We start from the raw sequence: 22,572 nt of genomic DNA, 5'->3' as shown, positions 1-22,572 counted from the left end.
ATCAGTCATCAGGTTATTCATACTGATGGTCATCAAGGCATCTCTGAGCAACTGTGCAGCATAAACGTTTTTTGTTGCTAAGTAAAACCAGTTCTTGTCAGAGTATTTCACTAATATTAAAGTTTACATACGTATATATACAACAGCAGTTATTGAACGCGTTGAGTACTGAAGAGACAGCGAAGGCATTTGGCTTAGAGAGCAGTTACACAGAAAGTCCAAGAGTTAATAGTTTGATGAGGATAATTAAAATACATTAGATAGACTTCAGTTAATTAAATATTTATACAGTTCACACGAATATATACAGTATGACTGGTGAAGGAGTCATGGGTTTCAAACGTTATTTTTGCTTTTTTACATAATTTCTGTTTACCTTTTTTGTCGTATTCAATAACTGTAAATTACGTCGTTGATGAAAGGTTTTTACCCTCCACGCGTTTAAAATACAGTTCAGTCCTGGGGCCCCTGCAATTTAGCCGTGCTTGATGAGGCCTCTCGCCCCGCTAGACAAAACAAACAATAATGGCTGAAATAGAGGCATTAACCTCATACTTGTAAAAAGCTGTAACAACAGAGTCTGTGAGAGGCATCTCCCCTGCAGCGCTCTCTCCGCCCCCCCCCCTCAGTCAGGAGGAACACATACAACTATTCAGTCGACACCAAAGCATCTGAGCACGTCTTCGAAGAGAAGAAGCTCAAAATCCAATGATGCACAACTTGTCAAAGGCCCGGGGCCAGTCAGATCATTTACTGCTACTATAAAATCAGATTGACTTACAGGCATAACTTTGGTTGCACTTGTAGGAACTAGTCTCCTAAAGGTATTTTGCACTGTTCTGTACAGTTCACTCCAAGGCCACAGTCAGCACCTAGACACCATGACTGCAGGTGTGGCTTCTAGAATACCCTGTGCGCATTTTACAGGTAGTTGAGAAAGACATTTCAGATCAGACACCCATTGGGAATCAAACATGTAAACGTTTTACAAAAATAAATTCCGCCCACCAGTTGTGAGCTCAACATACAGTAGAAACAGCTGGCCTTATAAAAATATAGTGATTTCTCTCAACAGTTCTCGGGACGTTCGCTGGGATGCTGAGGTTTGAAGAATCGAGGAGGTGGGTGAGGAGGCGTGGCGGGACTTGGGTGGGTCTGTGGGGGGGGGGGTTAATTGAGGTTGGGTAAGAGGAAGGGACGCCCCACAGTGACGGACTGTCCTTCTCAGTGCCGGCTGCAGCGACAGCGAGCTGTCCTTAGTGGATGTTGAGGTTCCTGAAGTAGTCGAAAGTTGCGCCCAGGGCCCAGCTCGTCTCTACGTTGTTGACCTTCTTGGCGAGCTGTTGAAAAGAGGAAGAGGAGATTCTCGGTCAGAATCACAGAGCAACATGTTGAAGTCTTGTGAAACCCTAACAGAATATGGTTCGCTTGTCAATAAATGTCTTTACGACGCCCACATCCACTGTCCCCAACGACCCAGAATTGTTTTCCTCACCTGCAGCACAGTGTTGTCCTTGAAGCCAAATCCCTCCTTTAGCAGACAAGTGATATATGTCATATCCATGCAGAGGAAGGGGCTGATCGCACGGTATTTGGTCATTTTGTTGCACACTGCAAACACAAGAAGCCACAGCTTTCAGACATGACAATAACACAGGTTTCACATACATTTGACCAAAAAAGGAGCATTTGTGGCATCATATAATGACAGTCACGCGTATTTCTAACCCCTGTGCTACGTGATTAGAAAACCTTTCTGTTTTTGTTTTGGCTGCATAAACAGGGAGGTGCGAGGAGAGTGGCTGAGGGTCAGCACAAGGCTGCGGGTGGGCGGGGGTCTTAAACAGGCGGGTACACAGCGTATGTGTCAGGCCGCAGGTGGTGTGTGGCTGTCAGGTGCCCTCCTGCCCGGGCCAGACAGACATCGTCAGCTCGGCTGCCAGCCTCAGCCAGCCTCGCTCCTCCAGACCATGTGACAGGGTTCTCGCAACACAAACAGCCATAAATAACACATCGACTCGCTCTGTACTCTGCTCTACACGGACACTACCGTCACAAACCTGAGCCTGATCAGCATGCCCTGTATCTGTTAGACATGCTAAAAATGTTTATAGTCATGTTAACATGTATTTACCCTGTAATAAAGTACCTCTGTCTTTTAATCCATCTCCATAACACATTTGAGCAAATAATCGGTTCCATTTTACTATTGTAATAAATTCTGTTTTGGCAGGATAAGCTGTGCCAATTTGGCGCCATTGTACCAAATGTTTTGGGCGCAAACAAGCTGTTTAGGGCATAGTCTGTTTGGGTGGTTGGGTGACTGACGGATATATTTAACTTCTCAGATTGTCGGTTTCATACACAAGTCGATTCAACCCTGGAGAACATAACAAGCAACTCTTACCTTCCTTGGCTCTCTTCTTAAAATCCCTCACTTCAAGCGAACCGCCTCGACTGCCATCTTTGCAGAAAGGAAAACAAACATGCAATTTGAGTACTGATTTTGTGCAAAGCATGATAATTAGCATGACAGATGGTGGCGCTGGCAGGTGACGCCTTGGTCTGTGCCCACTCACCAATGAGGCCAGAATCCACAGCTCTGTCGAAGTAGTAGGAGAAAGCGTAGAAGACGCTGCTGCCCTTCACCTCAAATGGCTGGTGCACTATTCCCTTGATGACTTTCATCACCTCATAGTAGCACAGCTTGTATCCTGCGTAGCCTGAAAGACAAGATAGAAGATGTAGTTTTACTTTACTATAAGTTGACTAAATGAAACGTGGAGGAGACAGTCAGTTTAAGGTGCCCTGAAGCAGCAATGGATGGAATGCAACTGGGAGAGGCCGGAGCCTTAGTTTGAGGTCAGCCACGGGTTGTAGCCGTGGGTTCACCAGATAATTTACCAGGGAAGCCCCAGAAGGACGAGTTTCCCACAGCCCCACGGGTATGGTTGGCACTGATGTGCCGGCAAAACCATGTGCTGACAAGAGCGACAGTTAGCAAGTCCCTGTTGAGCTGACTATTTTTACCACATAATTGTGAGCGGTCCAGATCAAGCCGCTCGTTACACAAAAAAAATAACAACTCAGGGACAAGCCCAGCATCTTTGGGCCACTTGACTGTGGTATGGGAGTGACTGCCTTATTTGTGAACTCAACTGACAGTTTTCTCTTGTTTAAATACAAGGTTCAGCGCAATATAATTGTTCAAGAGGGAAGAAGATGGAGACAGAGAGAGAGAGAGAGAATGACATAACATGCTTTTGGCGCCAAGGTTACAGAGGCTTCAGCGGGAAACTGTTCTCGTGTGAGAATGCATTGTACTGTTCTCTATTCTGTTCCACAGTCGAGAAAGGAATGCACGGATCGCTGGAACCGAGGCTCTGGGAAGGCAACTAAAACCTCAGAGGGCTTTTATCTTACCGTCTGGAATCCCGCTCACTTTGTAGGTGTCTCCTCCAAAATGCACATCTTCTCTGAACTTTTTCGGGAGGCAGGAACTGGTGAAGACTCTCCAGTCTAGACCTGGGAACACAAAAAAAGAAACCCTTCGTCATCTTCCACCGACTAAATTCATTAAAATGGGGCAAACAGAGAGGCAATGAAAGGTTCTAGAAACCCTACCGTCAGCTCCTAGTGCTCCAAGAGTCGCTAGTCGAGCCGCATACAGGCCATTCCCAAGGTAACTGTGATGGTGACACACAATTATTGTAAGTTTAGGACCGAATGCTAATAAATTAAGTTTCATGAGCAATACCAAACCTATGAGAATATAGCGTCTTCTGAGGGTTATTGACCTGTGTGTGTAGACTTGATACGTGTTGTTGAACAGGTTGAATCTGGCAATGTAACTGGTTGGTGCAGACTGGACCGTTTTCTGTTGGATAGACAAAATATGCTTAGTCATGTTTATTGGTTTGAATGTTTTGAAAGGGAGGCACGAAATAGGCTATTCACCCTTGACTTGGGAAGGAATGTGATTTGTGTCGATCCTCCACCCAAGTCCAGGATCCCCACTGTCCTCCTTGTGTTGGAGTACAAGTGTCCTGTAGGAAATAAGCACAAAGTCAAACTCAGCACTCTGGAAGAAGGAAACTTCCTCATCAGCACAACTAACAGGAGAAACAGTGCGGTCTTGTCTCTTTATCTCTAATTTTAGTATTTGTTCCTTTGTTGACAACCACCGGGGCCAGGATGATGCACGCTCACATATCGTCAGTGCCCACCAAGAGGGAAAACACCTCATTGGTTTGTCGTGTAAAATAGACTTGATGGAACCGATGAAAAAAAAAAAATGTGTGTTTGTGACCTGAGTGGGGCCAGTGACTCAAACTCATAAACCTCAGACAGGAGACAAGAGTCTTTCACTGCCGGACCTCTGTGTACACTGCAGCCTCAGGCATGAGCCTCCTAACCACTAACACTGCCATAGCGAAACACAAGCAATGTCTTACCTGTGAGGAAGTTCACCGTGACCCAGGCGAGGATTCCTGAAAGGGCACAATGGGGGGAAGAGTGTGCATTAGTACAGACCGGAGAAGGGATCAAGGCTCCCACAAAATAAACAGGGGATGAGTTATAGTCATATTCTCCTTCAATAGGCCCGACGTTAAAAGTAACAGCGTCTGTCCATCAGCGTGTGGGCTCAGGGACCAACCCAGATAATTACAATTGTCTCAGATGTCAAGTTATTGCACTCGTAAAGTGAGGATAATGAACGGCACATAGTGTGTGATGATGAAACGTAACACAAGTGTCTTAATGAGTGATGTGGAGGATCACGCTAAATTATTGGGTGTGGGACTCACGCTGGCATATTTAGGGAGGTGGTCAAATGAATTAGGAGAGCAGAGAACTGTTTGATACTTGTTCTTAAAGCACCTGATCAGACAATATCACCTGTGTCAAAGAAAATACAAATGTTTTATGTGGAGTGCAAATTGCCGAGGGAGCATTTAAAGAAAACCCACCTTCGTTTGTTCCGTTCATGATGGAAACACTGTTGCCTGGCACGAAGAAGGGAGACTCTTCGAACACCTCTTGTACCTGTGGAATGCATATCCTCTCTTTTAGAATGATCTACTAAAAAACAACTACACCTAACCACATAGTCAAATACAGCCCCATTGTTGGGATACAGACTCTCCAGACTGTGGAAGACAAGATGTCTTTTAGATTGACAGATAACTCAGCCACAAGCTCGGCTGGAACAGTAGCCTGGATTTAATACTTTAAATGACAAATATGGTTACTCCACACAACCCCATAACAGATGTTTTTTTGCAACATGATAGCCACCAAATGGGCAAAGACGTGCTGCCTTTTTTTGCAGTGACACTTGTAAGCACTTAGTGGTTTCTCATCCCCGCTCCCTGGCGGGACGGGTGGTGTCTGTGCCAAACTGTCTGAGGGCAGAGGAGGAAAAAAACCTAAAATGCGCCTCACCTCCTTCAGAAGAGCTTTGGCCTTTTCCTCAGGCAGCAGGCGAAGACCCGCCGTGGCCTTCAGCACCACCGGGGTCCTCCTCCACTCGTCCTCCGGCACCGTCTTCTTGGCGATCTTCAGCAGCTGACGGACGGTGTTGCCACCCTGAAGAAAAAGATGGCAATCAGTTACAGGCAGCAAGACATAAAATCTCACAGGCAAACTAAATATTTCATAACTAAACTAAGACATTTAACATTTGGTGATTAAGTCAATACAGCAGACAGGAGTGGGCAGTAGTGGCAGTATCACCAGGGGTGTAATTTTCTAATTACACCATGTTTACTTTATAGGAGCCCAACCCCAAGATAAAAAAAACCTCAGTGGTTTAGTGGTTTGCAGATGGCGAACAACTCCCTAATATGATAATTACTATTAAGTGCTGGTGCAAACACAGGTACATACCTCCTCAGGGTTGTCCTTATAGGCAGAGAGTCCAGGCTTCACAGCGTTGTACAGTTCATTGTCAAGAACTGGCAGCTCCACTAAAAACAAAAGAGAGATGGATCATAAACCAGAGGGGTCACAGTGTAAGGACCAGGGATCTGTAATTCATGTAATTGCATAGATTTTCTTCCTGGTATTTAGACTGTTGCACTTCACCTACATCCTGGTTGAGTTTCAGAGGTTTGCTTCCTACACAGTCAGAGTCAAACACAGGCAAATGAAAGGTCTTTTCAGAAGCTGTATCACCCTGAGCACTTTGCCAATGTCCCTACACCACACAGGAATTGACCTAGACGGAGTGGGAGCCAGCAGCATGTGCATGTGCAGAGGGAGGGAGAGAGGCATTCACTCATTCAGGGAGAGGGAGAGGGAGAGAGAGAGAGAGAGGTGCACTCACCTGGGTCCTTCTGGATGAACTTGTAGATGTGGATCCTGGTGCCTGTGCTCCCGGCGTCGAACATGACCCCGTAGAACACCCGGCTCAGGTTCACGGGGGAGGAGGCTTCGATCACCGACTGGTACACCTCGGGTCGGTGGTAGGGCTCGGGCGCCGGGTGCACGACCTCGGGCACCGGGTGGAGAGCCTCAGGCATCGGCGGGATGACCTCGGGCGCCGGGTGGAAGACCTCGGGGATGTGCGGGTAAGTGGGCACGCCCGGCTGCGCGGCCGCGGGCGCCGGGTCGGCCGCCTCGGGCAGGAGGTTCTCCGTGTTGGCGGAGTGCTCCCGGTAGCGGTAGAAGTGCGGGGAGTAGCGGTGGTGCCGGTAGTAGGTCGCCTCCGCCGCGAGGATCCCGGCCAGGAGCCACGTGCATACAGCGAGGAGCAATCTCGGAGTGGACATCGTCTTTTCCTTTTTTTGTCTCAGCCGAAGAGAGGATAAGAAGAAGAAGCAGAGGAGGAGGAGAAGAAGCCTGGGTGGATGCTGGGGTGAGAGGCCCTGCACACAGACAGAGAGAGAGAGAGGGAGCAGAGGAGATGGAGAGAGGCAGAGTGGATGCGATGCACTCACAAGACTGTCCGGTCAACTGTTTACACTATATAAAGACATAAGGGCCTGGCGAGGGGCCACACCGGGAGCAGCCATCCACCAATCCTGTGCGGGTCCATCCCAGCTCCATCAGCCGAGCCCCCTCCTGGGAGCTGAGCCGGAGCAGCACTACCTGCCCACCAGCACCAGAGGAGGAGGAGGAGGAGGAGGAGGAGGAGGAAGAGGAGGATTATTTTTGGGATTTTACCCTCCTCAATGTTCAATGTTTTGCTCTGGAGCCAAGAAATCCCTGCAGGACAGGAGAAGGGGGTTTATGGAGGAGTACAAATGAATGGTTGACGGTGAGGAAGTTTGAAAGAAATGGTCCTAAAATACCATTTATGGGAGTTTTTTCAAACTTGTACTGACTTGACTCCAGCTCTCTGACTCAAAGGACTCAAATCCGGCCCCTGTTTAAATTAAGAATTGAGTCGTTTCAGCTTTGAAATTGATTATTATTGCAGGTTTCAAAATCAGAAACATAAATATTTACTTCACTAGTAACGTTTACCATGTCAATTATGCTATTCAAATATTTTGGGGCTCTCAATCAAAGGACATTTCAAAATAAAATCCTTAGTTATGTCTGAAAAAACGTGACTCATTCTCCATTGCTTGGATTGCTTCACGGTGCACCACCTCGACTGAATCATGCTCGGTCACTTGAATGAATCATGCATGTATATATCTATATATAAAAAAGAGTTCCCCTCAACCTCCGCTCCACGATCCTGCAATAATCACCACATTAAATGCACTGCAGCAGTTTCAGCAACCGTAAAAAAATGCAAATGTGACCTGCACTCCAGCTGGCATAAAAGAGAAGAATGTTAGCAATCATCTCACTCCCACTCATCCCTGTGTTAACCACAGGCTTTCCAAGGGAAAAATAGTTGGGCAAGCGAGGCACGTTTCACGAGAGAATGCATGAAAAGCATGTTTCTCTGGTGGGTGGGTGGCACAGCATCATAACCTCATACTGTAGTGTATCAGCTGATGCTCCTGTTAAGTCCAGAGTTATTTGCTGTGACTGATACAGGACGCAGGGGCATCAGCGGCAGGGGTACATCCTCAGAGACCCTGCATGAGCTGAGATTTTTATACTAGGCTGTGATATTTGTATATCAACAGCAAGATGACGGAGATCTGAAGCAGTAGGCCCTGGTAGCCTGAAGCATCGGTGAAGAGCTGACCCTGCCCCAGCCCTGACTCTACCATGTGCTTACACCAGACTGCTTGACCTCGGGCAGAGAGCGACTCGAGGCACAAACCGAGCTGTCAGTCAGTCAGCCCGGCCGGAGAGGGTAAGGGGAGGGCAGAGGTCCTGCCCATGGGCACGGCAGAGTGCAGGAAGTCCACAGAGAGGACAATGTGGGGAGGGAGGGGCTTGGCACCGGCATTCACCCATCATGCCACTCCACTCCCAGGACACTCGACAGTGCAAAGTACTGTTCCAACACTGTAATTTGGACTAAAAATATTGGACTTTCTTTCCTCCTTCCTTTTTCTAAATACTGTGGCCATTTTTTTCCAATCCTGTGGCTCCCGAGAATGGTCGCTCGCCCCTATCAAAGCGTACAAGGCCAGGACCTCTCAGTGACTACAGGCCGTTGACATCTATGGGTTGCATGTTTACAGTGTGATACCATGACTAACATAGAATTCTGGGAAAAAAAAAACCCTCTTAGCAATTGTCCAGTCCAGAGTGTGGTCAATTTTGAAATAGTGCCCCGCCCCCCTCACTCCCGGTAAGCGTGGCTGCGAGAGCCCCAGCTCCCCAGCGCAGGCCCGCAGTGGGAGCAGTGGGAGTAGTGGGAGCAGTGGGAGCCTGAGCTGGCGCAGCAGCATCCTTCCACACTGTGAGTCAACGTGGTTGGGGGTCCCTTGTTTAATCCGGCCACTTAAATGTCTGACGGGTAGCAGCAGCGAGCTAACGCTAGCTAGCCGGGGAGCCGGGCGCGCGAGCTCCCTGGCTAGCGTCGCTCCCTGGCTAGCGTTAGCTCCCTGGCTAGCTAGCGTTAGCTCGCAAGCTAACGGGGCCGGTGGAGCCCGTCTAGCGTTAGCGTGCTCGTCCAAGGCCATGTAGCGAGACATGGGCATGGTGTGACTATGACGTTTATTTCGGTCGTAATCCCATTCGACGCACTCTAGCGTATCGTTTCTGATATAGAGGGACCACAACAAATCGCAGGAGTTGTTTTTTTCCAGAGTTTTCGGGACGGTAGACATGCCAGATACCCAAATTAACGTGTAGAAGCACTACGAAAGTGGAACTTCCATAATATGTCCCCTTTAATGTTCAGACACCCCCTGTGGTTAATGCAGTAATTAATATGGATTATCCATATTGAGTGTTTGGGCAGCTGCACCTCAGGGCATTTGGTGCATGAGTCATGTTTTGGACCGAAACCTACACCTCCTTAATTGTTTCATTTAAATATGATGCAATAGGATCTCCAGGAACAAGCTGATGCAAATACATATAACAACGATAAACCTCTGAAAAAACTAAATGTTGCCAAATCGTGTTGGGGGGACATTAAAATGTGTGCTGCTGCTTTTTTTACATCATATGTAAGCTGTCCCTCTAAAACATGACACAGCACATTACAAACACGATGTCTGAAACAAGAAGTAGACGCAATACATGGTTTGGTGTTTTGTTTCAAGTTAACTGAAACCGTAAAGCATGAAAAGGGACCCCAGCTTTGTAATCTACACCGTGCAATATATCATTAATATGCTGCAATGTTGCCCTCAGGAATGCCATGTTTGTGGGTGTCCTGCCCCAAAAAGGCCATTGAAGAGACCCAAACCTTGTCATTACAATTCCAATGATAATGACAGCTTTGAAAGGCGCGGGGTTATTTCAGTTTTCTCTTCTCACTGTCATAGTAATTACCTTTAAATTTAGTCTTCAAACTCTGTTCATGATGCCAGCGCAGAGAGCGCCCCTATACGCTTCGGCCTACAGAAGCCACACCCAGCACTTTTCCAATAGCCACTTTTCTGTTTGCGGAATAATCAAATAATCGACGCCGATCCAACTCTGCTCCCCTGCGGAGAGCTGAACAAGATGCCGGGAAGAATTCTGCAGCTTCGGGCCTAAATTATGACCTGTGCTTACTTTACATTGTTTCTGTTGGACGGGCTCTTTCGAAAAATGTAAGCCAACTGCATCTGCGTTGATCTTAGTGGTTTTCCCATAACTACAGCGAAAAAATAAATGTGGGGATGGCAGCGACTAACACGCAGTTCTTTTCAGGACAACATGGGACAATGCTGCTGACGGGGGCCAAACATATCTCATGTCATCATGTGGGAGGAGATCATGTGCAAACAGATCCTGTTTGATAGAGCTCGGCATGAGAAGGCTGTAATTACAAGACAAGAGACAAATACAGCCAATCTGTGTCAGTACAGGGGTTGTCGAGCAGAACAGGTCTGTATGTGATGATCTGCTGCAGTGGTGGATTGATTAAAACACAAAACTTTAACCACTCCTTAAAAACAGCAGGAGGTGATGAATAAATGCTAATAATAACAACAATTGCTACGGTGTGCACCCTCGAGACCTTGACTTGTGTTGACTTATATTTTATTGAAGATCTCTATACTTCTTTAGCTCTTATTTATTTATTATTATATAGTTACATTATTTACTTTATTTCTTCATATACGTTGATAATTCTGTTGTTCTTGCACGTTGATAATACATTTCTTGAAACTGGAATCTTGACAAAAAGGGTGTCTATTAAAACACTTGCGTTCTGCTGGTGGCAGGTTTTCAGTGCCATGTTTTTCTAAATTATAGTTGTAAACATTTTTGGTTCGCAGGGGTTTTTCAAATGTTAGGATTTTCTGCTTGTCCGTGTTTCATATGCCAGTAATTGACGCCAAAAATTTGGATGTTTTGTGGATTTTTACTCGGACCGCAACTCGCGCCTTCTTATAATTTATATACAGAATGCGCCCTGTCCTCTCTCAATCTCGGACCCTGTGTTTCACAAAACCCAAACCTCTAACAAGCTCTAGGTTGCCAATTGCGCGTAAGCCCTCCTGTGTCTCTGGGCAAGTTTTATTTCACCCACACGATTTCAAATCCAGAAATGGCCTGGGGTTGAAGCATTTAAATATCGTAGGCTTGTGTAAAAAAAAAAAAATGAGATCAGCAAAGATTCTTTGCTCACACAGGCCGAGCCTGATACGCTGGTTGTTAGGGTTGCATAACTACAGTATAACATATAGAGTGGGAAAGGGGGTGTTGGTGTGGCTGCGCATGTGAAGTCATGTTTGTCTGTTACTATTTAAAATGTTGTCTAATCTGGTAATAACTCTGTGGTGCAGACCACCCTCAGCTGCCTCCAGGGTGAATACATTGTCAGAATGACATGCTCAGTACAGTGACTCCAGCTGACTGAGGATTCAAAACAATTGTTTGTATACTACTATTTTAAATGGACATAAAATTGCGACTGGCATCGGATTGGATGAAAAAACAAAGTTTTGACATAATAATGATAATTTTGCCCAGACATTGTAAATTTTCCTGTATATGCTAGGGATAACTGTGGCCATCTTACATTTGCATTTTTCATTTAGCTGACGCCTTTATCCAAAGTGTCTTACAATAAGTGCATTCAACCATGAGGGTGAAAACCCAGAAGAGTCAAGAAAGTACAAATTCTTCAAAAAAAAAAGCAAAACTACAGAGTGCCATAAGCAAGTGCCATTTAAGTGCTACTAAATTGTTAGTTTCAAAATTTTGTTCAAGGTATAGTCGGAAGAGGTGTTTTTAGTTTGCGGCGGAAGATGTGTGAACTTTCTGATGTCTGGATGTCTTCACATCTGTCCTTGGTCTCATGTCCTCAGGAGCCTTTCAAGGGACTTTGGGGGGCCCAGGCAAACAGAACCATGGGGGCCCTTCATCAAACTAGTTCTTGCTATAGTCTAATGTAATTAGCGGTTCTCAGGGGGCCCCTCTAAATTTGGGGCTTGAGGCAATTGCCTGGTTTGTCTACCAGGTCGTGACGGCCCTGCCTCCACCCTAGTCCTATACATCCAGTTTATCAGCAGTAATAAAATAATTAAATATCAATTATCTGCCATAAATTGTATTCAACCACAGAAACCTATTTCCATACATTTTCATAGTAATTTATCCTATTATTAATATTATTACTGTTGTATTATTTATATTATTATATGTAATTAATAATATTGACAATAACAGTAACAGACAGACACTTGACAAACATACTTAGTTGTATACAAAGTCGTATGAATTATATAACAGGTTACCAAAGGTCCTGTGGCAGTGAAATGTGACCTTGTCATCGGCTCCGTCGTCTCCATAGCAACAGCACTACACAAACACTGGGAGCAGGATACAGGAGCTCACTGTTCTTACCGTCGGCCAAACCTTTAAAAAATCCCTAATAATTTAGCCGGTAAAAGGAGCAGAGATGCCGAAGAAGAAAGTTTCCAAACTAAAAAAGGCGAAAGCAGGGTGAGTAAATACATTTATACATTTATAATGCTGCACCGATGTAAAAGACAGAAACTAAACTGACGTTGCATTTTTTATTTTGGTCCCAGCAAAGGGAAGAAAGACGGGAAACAGGAGGCGAAGGCAGACAGGGAGACTGAGGTGGAGAAAGCTAAAGCCAACGCCGCCCTGTGGGAGTTGAGGTTAAGGGTCACAGATCAGTCGCTCGTGCAGTATCAAGAGGCCTGCGGCAAACTGGCACGCGCCAACCAGGAGCTCACCAACCAGCTGTACCGCCTGGAGAAGGACAGCATCGATATCAGTGTCTGTATGCAGAGACAGGATGCTGCCAAAGAGAAGAAGGTAGGACAATACATACAAAGTCAATTTTGACTTCTCTGACATATTCCAATATCTGTTTTATACATTGGATCAACACATTAGTACCTTTCTATAATCTTTAAGATGGTTTCTAACTACACAAGATCATCCTATCATACTCATAGGAGACATGGCACAGTGTTCAAGAAAATTCTGCCTGAATTTGATGATCTGGGACTGGTCACTTTTTAATTTGGGACACTTTAAAAATCATAAATCACTTTGTTTTAAAGTGGCAAAATGCCTTAATGCATATTTTTACCCATTTGGAGAACTTCAATGACTGTCTCAGATTAACCAGAGCAAGTGGTCCCACATTATCAATCAGATTTATTAAAGTGGGAAAATATATTTTCAACAACTCAATGCATATTTTGTTGCTTGAATACATCACAAACATAATTTGATAACAATAAGGAGCATTGTTTAATTTGTGACAGATTTAAATCCTTAACATTAATCTTGTCAGAATCGTATGCCACTGACCTTGTCATGCACTTCCAAGGGGGAGCTTCTGATTGACACTTGCCCTGCCACATACTATACATTGGTGAATACTAATTTCACAATCAACATAATGATCTGTCAAATAACATAAAACTAAGCAAGTTGAATAAAAAACATTATATTAATTCAATATCCAAATTAGATAAACAAAAACAGGTCAGTAACTTTAATCCAGGTCCAAAGAAAAGAAAACTTCAAGGTAAAATAGCATCGATCACTGTTTTGTTTTTTAGTCAGTTTTAATGTTTCCAAAAACAAATACAAATTGTTGAATTGAAACAATTAAAGTTTGGGGAGGACTTTCCTTTAGGAATGTGAAAATGAGCTGATATTAAAATGATTTAAATTGACATATAAGTGATGACACCCACAAGTGTTGCACCAACATTTTTGCAGGCTTTCAGATTTGTTGTTCCAACTTGTTTACATGAATTTTCCTAATAAGAAACACATTTTTCTGATTATGCCGACCCAACATAAATGCACATCAATTAGTCAGTTAGTAAAGGTGTAAATGGACAGTGGGTGATGGGCTCAGACGTTCATAATGTGTTTTATTCTCTTTTGTCTCTGCAGATCACTTTGCTGCAGAAAAGCCTGAAGAGTCAAGAGGCTCATGCACGTGAGGAGCAAAACAAACTGGTGAGTTCATTTTAAAACACGGCCACAAGAGAAGAAACGCACCCCGAGCTTTCATGTTGATCCCAAAAAATATGCCCCATACAGCGCATTCATGGTGATTATTCATAGATCACAGCATTGCCGTGATTTAAAACCTGCAGCACGTGAAAAAAGTGCTGCGCTGTGTTTTAACAGCTGTCCTGTGTGTAATTATGTTCACATTTTATTATGTAAGAAAACAACAACCAAACAGAGTGACCGTAAAGCAGAAAAAACAAGGCCTCACATGCCCTGCTACATGGTCGTACGTTATTTTGATCCATGTCAGAGGCCACAAAAAAACAGTATAATTGAAAAGTACTTGGTTGAAAGGCAGTCACCCTGCTGGTCTCGATGTGTCAACCATAACTACCTCATATGTCGCACACATCCCGACTCTGATACACCACTTGAAGTTACACAATCCTCTCCGGAGACACTTATTTTGACTCTTTTTATCTTTGCTGGCCACCAGAACAAGCTATCACACTGACATGACACAATTCCAGTGGCTTTACTCGGCAAAGCAGGTACCAAAAAAAACACTTCACTTTGCTCGCAGCTGTTTTCAATCCTGCAGCTCTTACTTCATGCTGGTAAAATAGGAGTCCAACAGCATCTGATGAAGAAATAAGAGGCCTGGGCTGGACTGACTTAAAACATCCCTATTTTAGACATGTATGGAACTGAGACATGTGTCCTCATGAGGGGGAGAACACACTGTGTCCTGTGGTCGACTTCAGAGACTTGAATTCAAGACATGACGAGCTGTTCGCGGCCCTGCTCTCATTGAGAGGTGATAAAAGGGCTCCTCCTGAAAGTGGTCTTTAGCTAATGGAAATCCCTCCATCAGAGGAAGTCGGGGGAACGTGGAGGCTTCCGTCCAAGGAGAGACACGATGACGCTCTGAGGATATTCAGTCACCCGAATAATTATTATGCCATTAAGACTTTTGCAACTGCAGTTACCTCGTAGCAAGAGGACAAGGAGGATGTCGTCGCTCTTCAATGGTGGAAGTTTTTTTAAGGTCACGATTTGACAGATCCCAGAGTATATGATGCAAAGCAGCAAATACTGCAGCCTGTTGCATCAATGACGAGGACCGAATCTGAGGAATAACGATTAGGCCTACGGCTATAATCAGATGGTTGATAACCTCTCATTTAGTAGTCATGTTCGTGTCTGTGGGTTCGTGTTTTGCTAAGTCTCTCATGACTTTGGTCACTTTGTCACATTGGTGCTCAGGCTGGCTCCTCCACAGCAGAATCTTGAGGCATTAAGTCTCACCGAACTTCAGTTACACTGGTTCTAAAAAAAGACTACAGCCGGTGTGAACTTTTTGCCTGAAGTCTTTTTCCCTGTAACTGATACAAACTAAATTTATGAGAAATTAGGCAGCAGCTCCAGATCTAAAGAAATCTTTGGATGTTTGTTTGTTTCTCCTACAGAGGGTTGCGTTTTGACCCTGTTTTGTTGCTTTGTTTCTGAGCAGGTTTACACAAACACTACTTAACCAATTTCCACCTGACTTGGGTTGCAGGATGGGCCCTGGGTCTGGGATGAAGCAAACATGGAGCCCATCTGCTAACGTCTGACGATGAATTAGCCTCTGGGGGCATTCACCAATATTTTGGGGTCTTCTGGTGTAGACAGCGGATATCTGAGCCAAGACTCCCTCTTCCGGTCACCGTACACGGTTCACAGTTGACCAGTTTCTTTTATCACACAAGGCAAACGTTTCTCCACACAAAACAGAAACAGCATCCATTTTTTTAGGCATTTTAGGTTCAGACAAAATTTTAGCTAACCTCTTTTAACATCTATATGCATTTGGATGCAGATCGATTTAATAACTGATGCATTTTGGTCCATGTTTAGTCCACATGGAAAGTTTCCCTGTGGGCAACCGGAGCCTGCTCAAATGTGGTTAATCAAACTACTAACGGAAACCAAAAGGCAAAATCATGTCCCCTGCCTACAGATTCAGCATATTCACATCTCAGGGCACGAATTTGTTTAAGTATATTAGGCAAGAAGGCATTCAAGTTTGGTGTGGATGCATTTTTCAACATTTTTGGTGATTTTTCAGGGATTAATCCACATTAATACATCAAGTTTAGTTGGCTGATATTTATAACTATGTTCAACTCTGTGCGTCTCCAACTGCTGAGCATTTCTTGAAATTGTTCCAATACTGTTGTTTATTATTGTTAATTGTAGCCTTTCTAGTTGACCTATATTGTGTTGCTATATAAAACTGTGTTAAGTTTATTTCTTTAGAGTGGAAACACATACTTAAGAGTAACATATATGTTACATTGGTTTTCGTGTCCACTGACTAATAAATCTTTTTCAGACAACTCCTTCTTTCTCTTATATTTCTATTCTGAGAACTAGACAATCGTGTGTAGGATTGTTTGGCCTTGGTGGATATATGTGCACTGAGTGCCACCATTATAGCTGCAGTCTGCATTTAATGTGTTTGAACATTTTTTATTGTGTGTATCTAATTATAAGATTGGTTTCAACAGGCTGAAGATTACATGTTCCAACTCAGCGAGATGAAGGAACTGTTCAGAAAGAGGTCCAGTGACTTTAACATGATCCAGGATGGAACGAGGAGAATCAAGGAGTTCCAGACGAGGAAAGCCCAGATGGAGCGGGAGCTGAGCGATGTGAGGAAAATCCTGACCGAGACAAAATGTTGCTTATTAAAGAGAGGATGTCAGGTTGTTGTGTTCAAATTCTACCTGTATCCCTGTCCCTTTTTTGATCTTGTAGATCAGAGAAAGCATGGATAGTGCTGACAAAGGGCACAGGGAAAACCTGAACAAAATGGAGTGCAGATTCTTCAAAGAAAAGGTACGTTCAAGAGAAGAGAGATCTGAAATTATCCCACTTATGTTTAAATTGAAGATAATAACATATGATAACAAGTCGAGTTTATTTTATAGCACATTTCATATGAAAAGCATAGACTCGATGTGCTCCTTGATCAAAAGCAAAGATTTACAACAAATAAATGACAAGGTTAAAGATATGAGATGATAATATATTACAGAAGAAAATATCTAATGTGTAGAAGCATAAAATAAACATAAAATAATGGATAGTCATAAAAACTAAATACATAGTTTTAAAAAATGACCGTGAGAATAATATTGATTCAGCACTAAATAATATAGAGGGCAACTCTTCCTTCAAAGACACACTAATCAAAAGCTTGTGAAAAAAACTGTTTTTAGTTTGCTTTTAAAAGAAGATACTGCAGCAGGCCTGAGGCTAAGTGGTTGAGAAACCAGAGAGTGGGTCCATAATGGCTGCTGTGGTGAAATGATGATGAAATAATGTTCAGGTAGAACATTGAAGCAGCATTTTCTGAATTTCCCCGAAGGCTCGTCTGAAGAGGGAAGCCGAGGAAGCGATAGCTGTGGCGGCGGACCGGGCCCACAATGAGGCCATTGTGTGAGTGTGTTCCCACTGTTCCCGTCACAATCTAATTTTATTCTTTCAACTGCACTTTGATGTGCTCGAAAAATAAATAATTTACTGTCACGATTGTTTATTTATTTAAAAATATATATATAACTAGAGCTAATGTTATTTTCTCGACCGCACCAGCTCGTCATGTTCCCGATAGTGTACATCACCAAAGCCAACGATCACATCCGAGGCCGCCCCACAGCGTCCTGAAGGGAGGAGACTGCTCAGCGTGTGCGGAGGAGCAGAGTTTATTACTTTTGAGGCCATGGGATGTATATTTCGCCTCTGCAGTGTTTAGTCATTTCTTTACAGCTCATAAAACATCAACATTGATACTGGTGTGGTCCTGTCGCGTTAGTCTTAGTGTCACTGATTTAACTTTAAAGGTGCTATTGTAGGTTTTGACCCTCGCTGCAGAGCCAACGTTAGCGTTAACAGCTGCAGCAGAAACCTTTAAAAGTTCGGAACTATTTCTTTACTGGCCGAGAGCTGTCAAGAGCAGTAGAAAACAACATGCAATGTTAACTATTGTTTTACTCCTACTGCCTATACTGTGGAGTCTGCTCACGTTCCCCAATACCAGACTGCGGATTTTTGGAGACAAATTGAGTGTGGCAGCCCCCCCGCCCTGTGGAACTCTCTGACAGTTGAGAATCACAATGCCAGGGTTAGCCTTAACCCTAACCCTCACCCTAACCCTTACCCTGGGACATTAAAAAAACGACTTAAAACTCATCTTTTAAAAAATGCATATAACCTGATCTGATACAATCTGCTCTTGTCTCCGTACCTTTCTCCTTAAATACATCCTTCTCATCTATTATGATTATTAGTATTATTATTATTATTAATAATGAAGTTAGCATGCTTACCAGCTAGCCACAGCCAGGCTGGCCCATCTCGTCACATTGGTTGTACAGCAGTTAATTCAACTATCTGTGTAAGGACTTAAATTGAGAGTGATAATGTGCAATATGTTGCGATCTGAGGGTCTTGACATTACCTGGGATGGGTATCATTACTACGGCTACTTACTGATTCTGCTTAATCCGGTTCTTTAACTAAACAAATTAAGGAGAAGGAAACCTTCATGGGGCAGTCTGTAGGTCCATGTGTAGTTGACCTGTATCTCTGCGTGTGCAGGTCAGTGAGAGAGCAGGTCCTCCATTCCAAGCTCCAAACCAGTGTTGCCATAGTTACTTTGAAAAACTTTACAAGTTACTTGATTTTAAAAGTAACTAAATTAGATTACAAGTTACTTGATTTTAAAAGTAACTAAGTTAGATTACAAGTTACTTTATTAGTTACATTCAGCAGCTGCCGACAACACCCCCGCCGCCTCAACATAAAAATGACAACCGGTTTGGCCAACACTAACTTTATTAGACACCGCCGGAGGCCCCCCCCCGCGCGAACGGAGGGTTCCCCTAACGGGCGCTGTAGCTGAGGTGATCCGCGAGAAGAGCCCGACACACGTCCAGAGTCGCTGTCGCCGACCGTCGTACCCGGTCCCCCCCAACCGGTCCCCGCCTTCCGCAGCGCCGACGGACACCGCCCCGCGGCATACTATAAGGAAAGCCCCCGCACCGCGGACGAGCACCTCCCCCCCTAAAAAAACGTCGAGGAGTGCCGCACACCGAGCCTCCGGCGGCGTGGTGAGGAGGGCGACGGGGCGACTGCTCCCCCAGCCGCAGGACGTGCCCAGCGGGCTAACCACAAATACCGAAATAGTAACGCAAGGTGACTTGGACAAGTAACTTTAATCTGATTACTGGTTTGGAAATAGTAACGCGTTAGATTACTCGTTACTGAAAAAAGCGGTCAGATTAGAGTAACGCGTTACTAAGTAGCGCGTTACCGGCATCACTGCTCCAAACACTAGGTATTAGTTTGTTTTTTCGTCTGCCTGAGTTAGCAGGATTACACAAAAACTACTCCAGAGATTTCTACAAAACTTCCTTTGACATTGTGAGACATTTTGGTTGATTTCACTGAGAATAACTCATGGATCTTGATGAAAAAGAACAGTCATGTTTAGGGGACTTATATTTATGTGTGTGTGCAATTTGTGCATTGGTGATTCAAATCATGGCGGAGGTACAGGGAGGTATAAGGGGCCCTTCTCGTTATAATACATCTGTTTTACAGACTTGGGACGTTCTCTGCACGTTGACACAAATCCAAAACTGTGTCAGGTAAAATGTTAAGATTCATAATGATGCGTCATCATTTGTGGACAGACTTCTCTGTGGCTATATTGTTTGCCCTCTACACTGTTTAGGCAGTTGGACGACGCCTCCCGCTCTGTGTTCAAGGAGAATGTGCGTCTCAACGAAGCTCTGAAATATCACATAAAGGAAGCGGAGGACCTGCAGAAACTGACAGACTCGCTGGGAAGGCAAAATGCCTCGCTGGCCCTGGACAAGGTGTGTATTTGAAGCATCGGACAGCTAACAGCGAAGCTACTATTAGGGACCCACAGTCCTTGGACAGGGCCCATTCATGTGAGAGTCATTTTCACTCATTTCAGTTATGAAACACTTGTCAGATCCGTCCAGAATATATTTCAGGTGGTTTTTTCCCTTGTGTTGTTTACTTTTGCCGACCTTGTGTATTTTGCTTGTGGTCCCACTCCTACCCTTCCCCCTCCACCTCCCGGCCACTACCCAGCCTCTCAGTGGTCAGTGGTTGTGGCGAGTTTCCACTGGCGGACGGGTTCAAATTCAGTGGCTTCTCCTTTGCAGGTTTCTGGCACTGACTCTTTTAAGACAAATAAATATTGGGCACATTAATCATACCTCTAATGATACCTCTGACAGTCAATCAAGGCGGTAAATCCACCTTGTTGAAGCTTTGGCCGTTCAGTCAGCAGCACAGGCTACTACACGTCTATACTGGCCTGAAAACGAAAGGACTTCCCAAGGTTGGCTCGGTGTCATCCGTCTTACTATGTGCTCTTGTCTCTTCTCACCAAGAAAACCTGCGAGTTGATGGTAAAGAAGAATGCAGCTCAGATGGCGGCCCAGAAAGATGAGGTATCTAAACTAAGGGCCAAGGTCATGTCCCTGGAGAAGGCTCACGACATGAAGGGCAGGGAACTCCAGCAAGAGGAAAAGGAGGAGATGATGCTGGTCAGACAGCAGGCTGGCCAGATCGAGCTGGAGAAGCTCCAGAAGGTGCTGGGCATGCGAGAGAGAGAACTGGGGCACATCAAGGGGCTGGCGAGCACTATAGTGGCGCAGCGTACAGAGCTGGAGAAGTTCTTCCACGAGTCACTGGCTCAGGTGAAGCAGGAGATCGAGGCCAGCAGGCTGCAGTACAAGAAGGAGGCTCTCCAGGCTTATCACTGGAGGCTCAGAGAAGCCACAGCAGGAAAACTAAAGTTCCCACCCATCCGCACCTTCCGTAAAACCCCCCACAGTACCAACACTGTCTATTCAGACATGGAGGCCGCCGCGACGTGGTGGGTCCCCCTTCCCATCCTTTCCATGACTTGTGCTTCTGTGTATGTCTTTGTGATATTTTTAATTCCTCGTGTTTATTGGAGGCAAGACACCTGCAGCACAGTCAGAGGTCATCTCCCCTCAGCACTCTTCATACAGTTTATAGATGTAATAAATATGTACATTAGCAGAGGGGGAATATTAATTTTGATTTCATCTTCCTGTTATTTGTAGGACTCATCAACCAGGCAGCAAAGTGGAGATCTCAGATCTCACTTGGGAGCAGAGGGAACAAGTGCTCAGGCTTCTCTTTGCTAAAATGAATGGGCAGCGGGAAAGGTAATAAAACTCCTCAGTAATTGTTGGTTTGACTTAGAAAAGCTTGATGGCTGCTCGTTCATCACTCACTGTGTATTCATCCTCGGTAATAACATTAAAATCAATTTATTATCCTTCTGCTTCTGCATCAATTAATTCTGAAGAACAAAGTGCAGCAGTTCAGGCTGAACTCGTGGTGACTCCTCCCTCTATTTAATGTTTTAAACAGCCATTTTCTCTGCAGAGAGAGGATACCATAAAACATCAGTTAGGTTTTTCGACCAATTTTCTTTTCCATCCAGCTGCTTAAAAAGAATGAAGAAAGAGTCTGGGCACAATAGTAAAAATAGGCCCAGCCGCAGAGTCGTGTGCTTGGAAACAAACATCTGGTCACGTCCATTTGCTTTCAGCCTATTGGCCCCTCTTCACGTGCACCAGCAGTTTATTTTGTTCTTTGAACACTTGTGGTCACCGAGCAGCTGGTAACATGATTTTCAGAGGAGTGTGCAGGGGATCTGGATGTATGGGATCACGGCAGGCAAGGGGAGATATGTATTCATGTTAACAGTGGTCTGGCACCTGGTCCAGCAGAATAACAACGAACATTTGGCGTCTCCGGCGCGTCAGTCAGCATGCGCCTGGTGCTGACCCTGACTGACCCCCTTTCCAAAACATGCTGCAGGCCTCAGGAAACACACACCAGAGTGCTAAACATGGCTTATCTCTACGAGCTTGTGTGTTTAACTGCAACTCTGCATTTTTCTGATAGGAAGGTCGGCCAACATCTGGCTTTGTCTGCCTCCTCTGAGAAGAAGAGCCTCGTGGAGAGCGATGCTGCCGGGTAAGACACTGAAGGAATGTGCGCGATGATAAAAGTCCTACTCATCCTTGCAATTACGAAGGCTGCACAGATTTATTGGTCCCACATTCCATGTTTAGCTGAAAAAGCATTGGCTGTGAGAACATGGGTGCCTACGTGTGATTTATCAAGACGCCGCGTTGACTGTCTTCCAGAATTAGAGAGGAGCTCTCGCCGGCGACCTTCATCACCCAGGCGCCTGAGTCCGCTCTGCCCTCGAACCCAAACAGCCTGCCGGATATACACACCACATGACCTCCGTGTGGCCTCTACATTGCACATCACACTCTGGATTGTTTGCCTCTTGCTCTGTGCGCTTCCCACAAGAGTGTCAATCATGTGTTTTTTGTAGAATGTTTTATTTGTGTTCATTATAATTTCCATTATTTCCATGCCTGTATATATATATGGTGTGAGTTGTCTCTTTGAATTCTGTTATACTCGGTTTAAAAAGGAACATATCAAGTCAAATCG

General features: G+C 44.7%; 2 protein-coding genes across 2 annotated transcripts; one reads left to right on the top strand and one right to left on the bottom strand.

Annotated features, from left to right (window-relative positions):
* Positions 1 to 1,256: 1,256 nt before the first annotated feature.
* Positions 1,257 to 6,773, bottom strand: entpd5a (ectonucleoside triphosphate diphosphohydrolase 5a). The gene is made up of 13 exons (XM_053435176.1): positions 6,329 to 6,773; positions 5,890 to 5,969; positions 5,446 to 5,589; positions 4,971 to 5,046; positions 4,455 to 4,490; positions 3,958 to 4,046; positions 3,798 to 3,877; positions 3,625 to 3,686; positions 3,424 to 3,525; positions 2,580 to 2,723; positions 2,408 to 2,464; positions 1,496 to 1,611; positions 1,257 to 1,340 (listed from the first exon to the last, which is right to left on the bottom strand). Exons 1-13 carry the CDS (start codon positions 6,771 to 6,773, stop codon positions 1,257 to 1,259), a joined length of 1,515 nt encoding a protein of 504 aa, XP_053291151.1.
* A 5,651-nt stretch (positions 6,774 to 12,424) lies between these two features.
* Positions 12,425 to 22,353, top strand: si:ch211-163l21.10 (basal body-orientation factor 1). Its single transcript, XM_053434949.1, has 11 exons — positions 12,425 to 12,468; positions 12,558 to 12,810; positions 13,912 to 13,977; positions 16,527 to 16,670; positions 16,777 to 16,857; positions 17,390 to 17,460; positions 19,760 to 19,904; positions 20,454 to 20,941; positions 21,156 to 21,260; positions 22,009 to 22,080; positions 22,254 to 22,353. The coding sequence occupies exons 1-11, from the start codon at positions 12,425 to 12,427 to the stop codon at positions 22,351 to 22,353; spliced, it is 1,569 nt and encodes a 522-aa protein (XP_053290924.1).
* Positions 22,354 to 22,572: the final 219 nt, after the last annotated feature.

Source organism: Pleuronectes platessa, chromosome 11, assembly GCF_947347685.1.
Source record: "Pleuronectes platessa chromosome 11, fPlePla1.1, whole genome shotgun sequence".
NCBI lineage: Eukaryota > Metazoa > Chordata > Actinopteri > Pleuronectiformes > Pleuronectidae > Pleuronectes > Pleuronectes platessa.
Note: the sequence above shows the minus strand (reverse complement) of the source record. Positions and strands in the feature narration are given on the sequence as shown.

Bases quoted from the DNA above. Each gene is read 5' to 3' on its own strand.
- entpd5a (XM_053435176.1), bottom strand. From the start codon at position 6,773: ATGTCCACTCCGAGATTGCTCCTCGCTGTATGCACGTGGCTCCTGGCC. The intron at 5,590-5,889 runs GTATGTACCTGT...CTTTTTCTTCAG, and splicing joins ATAAGGACAACCCTGAGGAG to GGTGGCAACACCGTCCGTCA. The intron at 2,724-3,423 runs GTAAGATAAAAG...CTTGTCTTTCAG, and splicing joins AGTGAGCGGGATTCCAGACG to GCTACGCAGGATACAAGCTG.
- si:ch211-163l21.10 (XM_053434949.1), top strand. From the start codon at position 12,425: ATGCCGAAGAAGAAAGTTTCCAAACTAAAAAAGGCGAAAGCAGG. The intron at 12,811-13,911 runs GTAGGACAATAC...TTGTCTCTGCAG, and splicing joins ATGCTGCCAAAGAGAAGAAG to ATCACTTTGCTGCAGAAAAG. The intron at 16,858-17,389 runs GTACGTTCAAGA...ATTTCCCCGAAG, and splicing joins GCAGATTCTTCAAAGAAAAG to GCTCGTCTGAAGAGGGAAGC.